The sequence below is a fragment of the Colias philodice genome, chromosome 2 (genome assembly GCF_061535455.1).
Source record: "Colias philodice isolate Cphi_HAF_F1 chromosome 2, ilColPhil1 Martin Lab GWU primary, whole genome shotgun sequence".
Classification (NCBI taxonomy): domain Eukaryota; kingdom Metazoa; phylum Arthropoda; class Insecta; order Lepidoptera; family Pieridae; genus Colias; species Colias philodice.
In genome coordinates, this window is record NC_143087.1 from 13,015,967 (window position 1) to 13,030,277 (window position 14,311).

Here is a 14,311-nt window from a genome sequence, read left to right on the forward strand (position 1 = left end):
CATAAACTAAAATAAGAAGAATAAATTAGAGTTGGTACTTTTTTACCCTACCTCATTTTCCACAAAATATTCTACAAACATCACATTTAAAATGCCACCTTACTATGAAAAACTCAAACGATTTCCCTTCAAATTTTCTACACCACCACCATGTCTAACTCTCGTATCATATTAACATGCAGCCGCTCACCGCTAGCGCACCCAGCGTGCATATTGCACGCGCAGGGCACGCACTCGAACGCCGGCAGCGCAGTGGGCGCGCGACGGATGCGCACGTGCGTCCACGCACATTGCGCACATTGGGCACCTTCGTAGCCGTTGGGGCACGCGCATATTTCTGTTGCTGTGTGCCCGCTGAGGATCTCTACGCCTTCTAACCTAACCTGTGTTGAAAAATAGATGTTTGAATATAATATAAGGTTGCACAATGCACAATGCAGCAGTTAAACATTTCGATTTCTTCTGAACATGTTTTTTTTCGTAGATATTTGAAATTCTGATTGCATATTGAAAAATAATACTGGAAAATCTATCAAAAGCATGTGACAAATGTCATTTCTACAATTTTTACTATTTGGTACATTCGTTAACATCGTTATATCACGTCATAGAACTACCTCATCCTGATCGTTATGATAATGAGCTCGAATCATAACCGCCCGCAGATCGCTCAGAACATCCAGTAACTGTGTCCTGGTTGCCAGTTCATTCTCCAAGTACCAGTTGCCTTCCACCAGCACCACGCTCAGTTCCAACTGACCCGGGAACTCGTGACTGCTGTTTATGTACGTCAGTTTCCTGCCATCTGTAAACGCACCAAAATTAAATTATTACAAAAGCCATCCAGATGGATTTTAAAAGTCATTCGATACCAAGTAAATGTTATGTTATTCAATTAACTGTGAAATAAATCCTAGAATTAACAAGATGCAATAAATTGCAACAAAAATGACATTTTCCCGAAAACATTACGAATACATCTCGACCATGAAGATATACATACTAAGTTATTCTCTCCCAGATGTTGGTTCTTTATCCATTGATTAATAATTTTAGCAGCTCTATATTTCACCTTTTATTCAAATACATAGATGATCTTACCATTTGCCACCAGAATAACATCAGGTCCTACAGTGGGGCTACCACCAGTGTCTCCTCGCGCCACGCTCCAGTACATGCTCGTTTTAACTTCGCTCCCATATGCCTCTAGCTGCTCCCCACTGAACGAGTTTGTCAACCAGTAAAATGATTCCCATCCTTCTACCTAGAAAAAGATTTATTTCACTCATTGTAATAAGAGCAGTTTATCGCAGTCTAAGAAAATTATATAATCAAATATTTTTTACAACTTATCTAATAAGCGTATGCTTATGATTTGTCATAAAACAATGAATCATTTTTATTACAATCTAAACAAACTACTCCAATCTGGTCTCTCATTATTGCGATTAACGTATGACTCATTGCGATAAAAACCTTTTGAAGAAAAAAACCCAGCAGTCAAAATATACATTATTAGTATTTTCGTAGATTGAGATACAGGGTGTCCAGTGGCAGATTTCAATGTTTGAGGGCTTGTAAAAAAAGAAGTATTATTTCTAAACAAAATATTTTTATTAAAGTCAAAAGAAGACGAGTGCGGATTTTATCTCCTGAAAATTACATTTTCCAAATGCCGCCCTTCTACTCTCACACACTCCTCAATCTATTCCGCATGTTGAGAAAAACTTGTTTGCAAAGGGAACTGGGAATTCTGTTTATTTCAGCCCGGATATTTTCCTTCAGTTGTCTTATGGTTGTTGGATTTGATTGGTAAACCACAGTTTTTAGATAGCCCTACAAGAAAAAGTCACATGGACTTAGGTCTGGTGACCTGGGTGGCCATGGGATGGTGCCGTTTCGGGATATGTGCTTTTCAGGAAATAACTGCCGCACTGAATTCATTGACACATTAGCAGTATGAGCCGTAGCAAATCTTGCATAATCTGAATTTAGTATGGATGGAGCTTAACCTTTTTTCACATAATGACCTGAAAAACGATTTAGGAATTCCCAATATCGACGAACGTGTGCGAAGTGATAAACGAGGATTTTCAATTACAGAATTCATAACAAGTTTAATGTTTTCTATCGTGGATACTGATGGTGCTGGTCCCGGCCTAGGGTTATTAATGACTGAACCTGTAGCCCTAAATCTTGCTAGCCACGACTGTATCAAATTTACCGAAGGTCCATCTCTTAAACGATGAATTTGATAATGGTTATTAAACCGACGGCGTGTTTTTGCCAGCGAAATCACCCGAAAAGTATGCCTCAATAGCATAAGCGCGATGCTCTCCGCTCCACTGCTCCATGGCGACTAAAAAATCCGCAGAACTCACGCGCTGAATGACACCCCCCGAGTCCCCCTCGCACGTCGCGTTTTAAAACTAGAAGCGTTCAAACATTGAAATCTGCTGCTGGACACCCTGTAGTTAGGTAGTACGAAATGCATTGCCAAGCCATCTTAAAATCTATTTTCATACAAACCTCATATGTAATCAAATAAGGTTTTCCCTGCTCATCCACTGAAGGCTCCAGGGTCTCGTTGAGCGCTGCGTCACTGATGAGCCACGCCTGTCCCAAAGGCAACACCACCTTTCCTCCAGAAATAAAAGTATACAGTTATTGCTTTTATATTCAGTTTCTTTTAGAAGAAGCGAAAGGAACAGAGAATTTTACTTGTGTCTTGACAACTAATACTTTTACAACGTTTTACGAAAATATTAAGTTTATAAATCTTTACCTGGTCCGGCCAATCATTTTTTTTTTTTCATCATTGTATGCTATATGTGTATTCTGCTCTATAACTAATGATTTTTCTGAACATAATATTATCACAATGAATATCAAAATAATAACTTTTTCTTTTCTACATTAATTTATCATCGTGTCGTCCATTTAGGGCTTAATTTTTGAGACAAAGATAGAAAATAATTTATATTTCCACATGTCAATAACATAAATAATTCTCTTTAATACTGGGGGTTAAAGAATACTCACGTCAGGGTGCAAATGTGCTCTATGGTTCACGCGACACGTCTCAGCGAGATGGGAACAATAACATGGCAAGCATCCATCTGCTAAATCTGCATTCAGACCAAAATATCCAGAAGCACATTCGTCGCAACGCTCGCCTATTACGTTTGCCTGAAAAATATTTCACAAGACATTAAATCGTAACGTTACAATAGTATTTTCGAGTTTATTCATTTAACTGAAGAGTGTCAATTTTATTTTCTCAATGATATTTAATCAGCTGTTTAGATTTAAAAAAAAAAAAATTCTATCATTGCTTTTCTGCGAATGAAACTGTGAATAAATTAGGAATATAATATCCATCGTTATCACATTTTTAACCTAATTCAAGAATAACAAGCTCTATTTTCTTTTTCCATTTAAAATTACTCACCTTACATTCACAAACATCTTCACAAACTCTACTAGAATCCACAATGCCCCTGGGGTCACACTTGCACGCTGGCGTGGTGTCATCCACCACACAGTTTGGGAACACGGCGTTGATATCTTCGCAAGATTCGCACTTCGGACCTGAGAAACCAGCGTGACAGATGCATAGAACACGCTGCTGTTTTTTGTCCCAATTACATGATCCTGAAAGAAAAATTAAATTTATTCCATCTATTTCTTTATTGAATGTCTATATGTAATTGGTTTGCATCTCATTTGTGGGGTATCAGCCTTCTTTCATAGAGTTTAAGAAGACACTTACTAAAACAGCGATATACGAAATCTATAAGCGCTAAAATAAAACTTTACATGAAAAATATTTTCCATTACCATCAGAACCTTCAGGATCGCAGTCGCAGGGCACGCAAGGTCCGTCAGGGAGAGCGTTATAAAACCCGACCAAGCATCGATCACAGAGTGGTCCTGCGCGATTATCCTGAAAACCACAACATTGCAACATGCCTAAGTTTTGCATTATAATTATTTCTTAACAAAAACTTAAACCGCCTTAAAATGAACAGAACTGGACCAAATTTTATAGGGTCCCTTTATAAAGTTACAAATATAAAAAGTTTTATCAAAATCGGTTCACCATCGGTGATCGGTGATCGGTTAGTCGAATGTTCTAAAACTCTAAAACAAAAAAAATGCATTCAAACTAAGAACCTACTCCTTTTTTGAAGTCTTTTGAAAAGCTCATGTTCAAGGATCAATTTGCAATTCTAAATATTGTCGAAGAGATATTATCAGACCTATGAATCGCCTATTTGTTTGATCTTGTCATTGATAGCGATTGAAAAGGTTGAGTCATACAATGATAACAAATACCACTAAAGTTTAGCAAGCTAGTCACTACCTTAAAATAAGAACATAGATTTTTTTGGAAAAAAATGATCTTGATCATTTCATCAATGAAATAATAATTGAATGGTGTATGCTAAGGGTATGCAAACTCTATGAATTTACAAATCCTGTGTGAACTTTGTCTAATTAGGGCCACGATCATATTTTTTATGATAAACCTCTTCCTTTAAGCTAAAACACATTCATTTTGATAAATTATAATTAAGGTTTAAAGAATTCTTTATTCTCATTTAAAAGTTAGAGCAGAACATGGCAATACTTGTATAAAGAAACTAATCCGGTAAACTGATGAGCATTAAATGAATGTCTTCCTCTACAGTTACCAGTGTACTACGAACTTTACTACGTTTTTGACATTTCATTAACCAACTCACAGTACAATTAACACACAGCACATCTCCGGTATCATCGAACGCGCACTCCCCCCGCTCCCCGCAGGAGCAGTCCCCAGAGGGGGCGCAGGGCCGGTGCGGCTGCCACTTGGAGCCGGAGCAGCAGCGCTGGCAGTGCCCGCCGCAAGTACCGTGGAGACAGTCGCATTTTGCACCCTGGAATGATGAATGGTTATTGAAATAATTATTATGGTTAGGAGGTATGGGGATAAAACAACATGATCCCTAATATTAATAATGGTGGTGATGATGCTCTACCATTGTACATTCTATTATTTAGAAGTTTTAAAGCAGTTCGGTTTTTACTACAGATCACAGAAACTAAAGGGAGATATGGTTAGGGGGCGGGGCTGGTGTCGCAGCAATATGTACAAAAAGAGAACAAACTGTAGCGGTGCTGTATACGTACGTCACTTACAATCTAGTGTGCGAACGAATAGTCGCTCTCATATTTTTGTGTGATGACACGCACACAACGCGAAGTATTGTATTGATTTTGTTTACTGCAGTTGTGTGCGTAAATTTTTTATGAGACACGGTTTCGTACTCAGCGCAAGCGATTGGCATCTCTCTAGATCTCTATGGTTTTTACCTATAAATCGCTGAACAACGTTCTGTTTCAATAGTTGTTTAACTTTAGTTTGATAAATCTAGTATCATGATAGTCATCAGGAGGTCACCTTTATAATATAACACTTATAGTTCTACAAACCTTATCGTTAACATTGCAATGACTTGCATGTCCGTGGCACAGGCACCTCGCGGCCAGCGTCAGTTCCCTGACAGTATAGTAGTTATGCGGTAATGCGTGCGTTGCTCTGAATGATATGCGCACGCGCCGCACCGTTACTCCTTCCCCGATTGCTACGTGCATCTGTAATGAGTTTTAATTGGGATTTAATTTATTTCGGATTAAAAAAGTAACTTTCTAAAAACTAAATAATAATAATTGTAGTCATTTCCAATTTTGAAATTATGTTTATTTTGCAATGTAGAGCTGTGTTCTGTATTGTGCATATTATCACCGATGCAAAATTTTATGATCTAAAATTTTCTTGGACTAAAAATAATTTATAAATGTTTGAAAATATTTTGAATTGATAAGCCCGATTAAAGAATTTTTCTCTTTTTAAATAATTTCGACTATGTTTTCGTTGAATATTTTTTAAACAGCAAACAACATACAACTATAAAATAAAACCTTCTTCGAGAATTGCTCTATCTATTAAAAAATCGCATCAAAATCGGTTGCGTATTTTTAAAGATTTAAGCCTAATAGGGATAAATGGACAGAGAAAGCGATTTTAGTTTAATACTGTGTAGTAATTGACTCATAATAATAATAAGTAATTGCTTCTATACGAGTATATTGCTAAAATTATAGTTAGTTCAACGTTATATTTAAATTATAAATAATTGTGTACAAACATGTAGGTAGTTGACGAAAGTGCGAACAAAGCTACTTTTATTCTTATCATCACTTATCGATGTGATATTGTATTTGTTATGATAGCCGATAGGTATGAGTAACACCTATGAGCTGTTGTAACAAGTGTTTATTGAATTAGTATTAAGCTATTTTGTAATGAAAATCGCCTTACTACCTACAATAATAGTATTTTATTAGAAGATTAAGAATAAAGATAACTTTTATCTTTAGTCTACTTATTAAGTACTTAACTAATTTTATATTTTTTGGACAATGCTTTCTAAGATTAAAATTCTACTTATTTCCTAATAAAATATTAACTGGATCTCAGTTTCAATATTTTTTTTGCATTACTTATGATGACCATCTAATATATCTTAATACTATTATAAAGGCGAAAGTTTGTATGGATGTATGGATGTATGGATGTATGGATGTTTGTTACTCTTTCACGTAAAAACTACTGAACCGATTATAATGAAATTTAGCACACATATAGAGGGTAACTTGGATTAACACATAGGATAGGTTTTATCCCGGAAATCCCACGGGATCGGGAACTATGCGGGTTTTCCTTTGAAAACGCGGGCGAAGCCGCGGGCGGAAATCTAGTCTAATATATATCTTAATCTTAATAAAGGCGAAAGTTTGTAAGGATTTATGGATGTATGGATGTATGGATGTTTGTTACTCTTTCACGTAAAAACTACTGAACCGATTACAATGAAATTTAGCACACATATAGAGGGTAACTTGGATTAACACATAGGATAGTTTTTATCCCGGAAATCCCACGGGAACAGGAACTATGCGGGTTTTCCTTTGCAAACGCGGGCGAAGCCGCGGGCGGAAATCTAGTATTATAATCAATACACACCCTATGCCTCAAATTACTCACACCACACAAATCTTAACAAGATCAGCTAGCTCACTATACCTACAAACATGCTAACACATATACAAAATTACCTCTCCATTCTCCACAGGTTTAGGATTCGCAAACTGCGTAGAACAGGACACTTTTTCCTTTCCCTTTTGCGCTCGGACCTTCCTCCGTTTCCTCTCTGGTCGGAGGTCCCAAAGCTTCTTGCAGTGGTCCCTGTCTCCAAATGCTCGGAGCAGACGCCAGTCATCTGCTGCTTCTGTAGGGGACACTTCAAGGGACCAGGCTAAAGGTCGTGGTGAAGGTCCCGACTTTATTATCACGTGGAGTAGCTCCATTTTCTGGAAAACAATGTGTGGTTGGTGAAATTTAAATTAAAGTGGAAATAAATTTAAGTGGAAATATGGGTATCTCTTTAAGCGAGTTCAAAATGTAGTGGTTAATCAATGCCATTCTATTTTAAAAAATAATAATTTTGAAGTATTTGCAAGATGTGACTATAGTTAATAATCTTTTAATCGCTAATTAACCTTACATAAAATAACATGATATAATATGTTTGCGCTTAGTGCTGCCTAAACAATGTTTAGGACTTAGAATACATATATCGATATAATAAGCATTCTAAAGTATAGGGTATGCGCCATTAAAATAGCATATCGTTGTTAAAATTAAGTCGGTTCATTTGTTTAAAAGATGACTAGAATTATGTAACTTTTGCTGCTTCCAATTGATTTGTTATTACATTTCAATTGCTTTTATTAAATAAATCAGCTTTACTATGCAGATACAGATAAAAACCATACATAGGAAATATACAATAATTATGTCAATGTACACACAACTGGTGGTCTTATCACGCGCCATGACTTACATGACAGACAGACACTTATAATAGGTACTTTATCTCTAGCTTAGATTGTTGAGAAAGAAAATGTATCTTCATAATTTTAGAAACTTTTATTATACGAAGAAAATAAACAGTGAAATTTTTCATCATGAAAAAATTGTGGTCACAAGAATTTCTGAAATTCTGTCTCCTAAAACATAAATATCAGTAGCCCTTTACTTAAATTCTGTTATTTTTCTTTTTTTTATGTTTTCTTATAATTTTCAATGTTTTGCTCTTACAAATCTAAGATAATAAATGTACCTAATATTATGGTAAGTGTTCTCTTTTGACCGTGTCATGTAATATATTTTGTAAGATACTTGTGATCGAAAATAGAGTTACGAACATTTAATATGCTCTACTAGCACTAATTATTAATATAAATATTTATTATTAAGTCCTATTTCCAAATTCTGAACTTTGGTTTCGAAGAATTACCGCACCAGAAGTATAAATTACTAATGCCTTTCATTTATGTACTGAAATTCTGTAAATGAAATGAAAATAGTTCTGAGTCTTTTAGCGCACCGTAAATCCTTTTAAAATTCTACAATCTCACCTGTACTGAGACATTGCTTCGCTTTCAACCATTAAAAGCGCAAACAAAGGACTGGGCAGGAATTAGTCAGGCATGTGTCGCCTATTAGCGTCACAGGATAGATCGTATGGTAATTGTTTGTTTTTGCACCTATTACTTCGTGGGAAAACAAATATAGAAACATGTTTGGTGTCCAAGCGTGTTGTCATAGAAACGGTCTGGTCTGAGGAATGTGTTACCCACTTCACGCTAACCCCAGCGTTCGTTTTTCACCTTTTATAAGTCGACCGGATGATTTATAATGCGATAATTTCAAATTAATTTATGGTTATTTTATTTCTGTAAAATGATGTATGAGTCACGATATTAGGTATTGCATCGGCTGTAGCGTGAGTTGCAAAAACTAATGAAACAGAATATAGTTATAGACAAATTACTACAGCCGTATCTTTAAAATAAGTAGGCAAAGAAGTGGCAAAACCGTTTTAAGGAGATAAATGTTTACCCAACGCAAAAGAAAAAAAATGAGTCTTGCAAAAATGCTTTAATTCAAACGATAGCACACCAATCATCAAATTCCCATGCATCAGCAGCATTTCAATTTGAGCATTCTTCGTAATAAATCACGTGCAAGTATCTCCTTATGGGTGGAACAAAAACAGACGCGGAAGGTTCGCGTGCCGAGCCTTCGTTAGTTCCACCATACATGGCGCATCTTATGTAACGTTGTTGATCATTTTTTGTCATCTCGTTAGGGCTTTTCAATATGCCTTAGTTTGGATGTACCGTTTTTGATGTTTATGACGTGCACTATCTGCTCGGTAGTGATTAAGGTTTCATTGAGATTGATGGTTTTTAAAAAAGGAGCGAATGATGTTACAATAGTTGTATGTTACTCGTTGTAGTAGTGATCTACTTCTTCTACTTTTACAACCGTATTCTTTGTCATGTACTATATTTACATTTACATTACAAACATTTTTAAAAACATTTTCATTGGCCAAGTTTTTGAAATGTTGTATAACAGCTCCAGCTCCAATCCAAAGATCCAGCTGGTATAAAAATCTTATCAGATATTTCCTGTAAAGAAACTACTTTTTCATAACAGTAGGATTGCTCAGCTTAACACTAATCACTCTGTCATTAAAACATCATAAAATCTATTTATAACAAAGAATGTTTCCCCGACAGTTCTGAACGAATTGATCAAGCGTTGCTTATCAGATAACCGTTATCATCGATAGCTGGCTCCAGTACTTCACGGCTCTCTGAGCGTGTTTGTTGTGACTGGTGTGATGTCGAAGCCGGGGCCCAGTATACCCTCAGTGAGGGTGGAACCGAACACTTTTTACAAGCAGAGCCAGGGCGCGAAGACAGTGGATTTTGTGTATGTGAACTCGGCGTATGTGGGGAGCGTTGATGACGTCAACCAGAGTCGTCTGCAACAGCCGCCCACTACGTAAGTGCTTGTGTGTGTGTGTGTGTGGATTTGCTGGAGTTGCTGGACACAAGAGAAAAGATATGTGTGCGGATATTTAGATGAATGTCAATTGAGATGGTCCTAAGCTAGAATATATTGTGGTCACTCTACATTTTTAGCGGTATTGTAAGGGTATTATTTATTTAAAATAAGCATGTGGGATATCTACAAATTCACATGTTGTATAGTATTAAAAAAATCTAACATTACATATTGTAAAGGATTTGAAATATTATGTCGTTCATTGTTATATGTAGTTTATTTTCATACGAAACCAACCCCCATTCCTATTAATTTTCCATAATTATGCTAATAGATAATTATATAAAAATATTGGCTCCATTTACTGATAGGTAGAGTAAAAAGGCCTCAAACTTGAACACGATTGAAACAATTAATTATTAAAACGTTATATTACGTTAGTGACGTGCTAATTGCTTGATCGATCTATCGTAAATTAATCATTTAGATTGATAAAATAAAAACATTAAGATAAACTGTTAGTTTTGTTATCACAAAACGAACATTTGCACAAGATTTATTAAAATCTCAAATGTCATGGCAACTCTAGTGATAAGTCCTGACTTTGCCCAGATAAAATGCATATAAACAACATAATTATATAAATATATATATACAAACATTATTTCTTTGTAACATCACACAACATTATATGTTGTAACATCATCACTACTCGAACGGTGAAGGATCATGTCGAAGAATCAAAAGTTCGACGACATTTTGTGTCATCCGCCAAACCGCATTTGGCCAGCGTGGTGGATTATATGGCACAGGCCATAAAGGTACAGACCTGGGAACGTATAATATGGACTGATGATGATGATGATCTTAAAATTAAGTAATAATAATTTCTTATTAACTGACATCACGCGTGAACGTAATTATCAGAAGAAGGCTTCTAGGAAAGCAAATATTAAGAAAATTGTGCGGTAACATACAGAAAACTTAGCTTCACACGTTTGACAGTTGGCGTGAAGATAGTACCTAAAACCACTGTCGGTTCAGCCAGTTAGTTTAATTTATAAAAAAAACAGCATAAGATTTTCAATAACTTTAAACTTTATTTTATCTCGCGAGATATACCTAATCTCGTCGAAAAAATTGAGAACTGTCCGAAGTCCAAACAATATACATTGAGTTAGTTTAGACTTTGCATTATAGAGGTATATCTATCCATAATAAGTTGTCAAATTGTGAACGTGACGACAAAGTCCACGACTTGTTCGAACACAAACAACATCATCTCGATTTGATTTCCCGCATAATAGTGAAAATCTGGTTGGATTGTCCTTTCCCAAGTCTATGTGGCTCTATGCTATTTTTGCTACAGTAATTTATTATACGAGCTGTGCCCCGCGGTTTTACCAGCATTGCTCCGCACCTCTTTGTCTTAGCATAATGATGGGCTATCTAACACTGAAAGAATTTTTCAAATCGGACCTACCTAGTTCCTGAGATTAGCGAGTTCAAACAAACAAACAAACTCTTCAGCTTTATAATATTAGTATAGATTGCTTATTATAGAAATCTACCAGGACATAATGTTACGGGTAACTTGATTATATATGTACCTAATTACTACACCAACGTGCCGATTATATTCCTAAGAAAAAAAGCTCTATTGAGCTGTTAAGTGCAAAAGTTCTGTTAAAAGATGAACAAGGATACAATCGAGAACTACTAACTTGTTTGAAGTCAGTCAAAATAAGATAAAATCGTAAATATACGAGTACGTCATTAACTCTATAACAGACACAATTTAAATATTATGTCTTAATAAAATTTTTGGTAAAAAGATATCAAAACTTTGTAAATTTTTATACCCTTAAATTATTTCCTTTATTGATCAATTCTAATGATTATTTACTTTACATTTTAAAGTTATACTTTGTATTATTGCTGCTTGATAAAATATTAGAATTTTACACTGTTAAATAAAATAAAATAAAGAATTTGGTCAGTGATTTCATTGAAAAATGAAAAAATAAATGCTATTACATTATTTTATTTTTTCATTTTTAATTATTTATTTTATTTTGTTAAGGAAGAGTGGAACCTCCTGACACAAGCATTTTATTTGCTTACTAGGAGTGTTCCAATCACAAATTAGCTTATAACCTAATGTAAAATAAAGAAAGAAATAATTTGAATTTGAATAGTGAATTTATTTAAATTAAATTCAATCGTGTATTTACATAGTTGTATAAAATTGGTTGCAGGCGGTTTAGGGAAGATCCTGAAAACGTAATATATCTTTCATGTTTTTACAATGCATTCAGCTTATCTTATCCACCTACTTGACTAACTATTGATTCTCGTCGTTTCTTTGATTGTATTCTAGATATACGTTGTACATACATCTAGTTTTACTTTTTTATGCAGAAATGATATTGTCATTAATTTAAAGATTAACGTAATTTGAATTTAGATAAAATTAAAATTGTGATTGCGTGCATTATTTTAGGAAATTAATATTCTTTCTAGTGTCGAGAATCAAACCCACATCCTCTGGAAAAATAATAAAGATCGATAGAGTAATTTAGAATATAGTAAGTACTATAAAATATACAGGTACTAAAGAAAATATCGTAGATATTCATTACAGCAACAACTATTAACACAACTATTCATTTTAATCATTCAAATTGTAAAATATCGTGATTCCAGCTTCATGGAATTACGTTTGCAATAGGCTCTACATTTTTGCTCTCACTCTTATTTTTTACGATCATTTCACCACCGTTCTTCCTGACTTTTCCTGTGTAGATTTATCAATAAAATAACCATTTCAGTGCTTTAATTAGTTTCTCCATGTCTTGATCTTGATCCATTTTAAACTGACATCTTCTTAATCTTAATATATATAAATCTCGTGTCACAATGTTTGTCCTCAATGGACTCCAAAACCACTTAACCGATTATAATAAAATACGCACACCATGTGCAGTTCGATCCAACTTGAGAGATAGGATAGTTTAAACATGTAGGTACCATGGGCGAAGCCGGGGCGGACCACTAGTCTTAATATATATAAATCTCGTGTCACAATGTTTGTCCTCAATGGACTGCTAAGCCACTTAACGGATTATAATAAAATTCGCACACCATGTGCAGTTCAATCCAACTTGAGAGATAGGATAGTTTAAACATGTAGGTACCACGGGCGAAGCCGGGGCGGACCGCTAGTATTTCATTAAAACATTGTACACTTATAAAGGATCGGTGACAATACATTCATGACTTTAAGAGTGTTTTTTAAATATATTAATAATTATTAATTCCAGGGTAATCCGGGAACAATACTGGGCGTGCTCGAAATGGCCGCTCGGTCAGAGAGTACTGGCCATCACGGTCGGAGTCCTGCTTGGCGCTGTTATCAGCCTCACCATCCTGGTGGTCCTCAGGGGAGAGGATAAGGATATAGCCAACATCCTTAGGACTATACCTGCACCGGATTAAGGATTGACCACTTATAGTGGTGTAATATAGAGGTCTTTTTATAGAGACTTATGATTATTCTATATAGGGTTGTTTACATTTATAGATGTAAAAGTTTAATATGTTTAAGAAAAGGATGATTAGTAATGGTTTAAAGTTGTGATTGTGAGTATTAATCAGTGATGGCAAAACAAACTATTTTACTGTATTATATAATTTTATAACGTTTTAAACGTGCTTTTAAAGTTAAATGAATATGGGTGACATCCAGAAAATATAGTCACATTCATAATATAGTCATTGTTATATTGTATTTAGGTGTGATATCCCACCGTTATCGAGAATTGTTTGAAACCCAAAATAATATTTAAATAAACTTTTTGATTTTAATTGCAAATAAAAAGTTATCTAACAAAAACAAATTCACAGGCTAGTAGCATTTGACATTATTTTACAAATATATTTCAAAGATTAGAGCGCGTCACAAGATAATTTTTCAGGAAATTTTCAGGTGTGTAGTTACGAGATAAGACTTTCCGACAGTTGATAATAAAACGAAAACAAACATATAGCAAAAATATTATATACCTGTCATCGAGTATTAATGATAAAATTAAAATTGTTGACCATTCCACGTTGATTTGTATGTGACACTGTTTACATTTTTTAAGTGTCAACCTGCCGCAGGTGCAACATTGGAACAATCTCGGTTGCATGGTGGTTGGAGCAATTTCAGTTGTTCTCTAAATTTCCCCTGCTTGCCTATACACATAACCATTAAGGGGGCGCATAAAGCAAAATAACCAATCTTCTATTAGATGATACGTGTAATATGCAAGACCAAATCTAAAAAATAAAATATAT

At 35.0% G+C, this 14,311-nt stretch overlaps 2 protein-coding genes across 2 annotated transcripts in view; one reads left to right on the plus strand and one right to left on the minus strand.

The window, feature by feature from the left end:
- Positions 1 to 14,311, minus strand: part of wb (wing blister) — a 140,556-nt gene that overhangs the window by 83,120 nt on the left and 43,125 nt on the right. Inside the window, exons 5-14 of the mRNA XM_089709468.1 lie at positions 7,165 to 7,419; positions 5,479 to 5,640; positions 4,749 to 4,922; positions 3,841 to 3,946; positions 3,452 to 3,654; positions 3,043 to 3,189; positions 2,530 to 2,637; positions 1,102 to 1,264; positions 618 to 805; positions 191 to 383 (exon numbers count right to left, since the gene is read on the minus strand). Coding sequence (XP_089565594.1) covers positions 191 to 383; positions 618 to 805; positions 1,102 to 1,264; positions 2,530 to 2,637; positions 3,043 to 3,189; positions 3,452 to 3,654; positions 3,841 to 3,946; positions 4,749 to 4,922; positions 5,479 to 5,640; positions 7,165 to 7,419 — 1,699 coding nt within the window. The remainder of the gene's footprint in view (positions 1 to 190; positions 384 to 617; positions 806 to 1,101; positions 1,265 to 2,529; positions 2,638 to 3,042; positions 3,190 to 3,451; positions 3,655 to 3,840; positions 3,947 to 4,748; positions 4,923 to 5,478; positions 5,641 to 7,164; positions 7,420 to 14,311) is intronic.
- On the plus strand, positions 9,751 to 14,224 carry LOC149490893 (uncharacterized). Its single transcript, XM_089709660.1, has 2 exons — positions 9,751 to 9,967; positions 13,294 to 14,224. Exons 1-2 carry the CDS (start codon positions 9,804 to 9,806, stop codon positions 13,466 to 13,468), a joined length of 339 nt encoding a protein of 112 aa, XP_089565786.1. The 5' UTR covers positions 9,751 to 9,803; the 3' UTR covers positions 13,469 to 14,224.

What these genes read in the sequence shown, in the direction of transcription:
- LOC149490893 (XM_089709660.1), top strand. Translation starts at nt 9,804, where the DNA reads ATGTCGAAGCCGGGGCCCAGTATACCCTCAGTGAGGGTGGAACCGAAC. An exon ending in CTGCAACAGCCGCCCACTAC is followed by an intron (nt 9,968 to 13,293) that starts GTAAGTGCTTGT and finishes TATTAATTCCAG; the next exon opens with GGTAATCCGGGAACAATACT.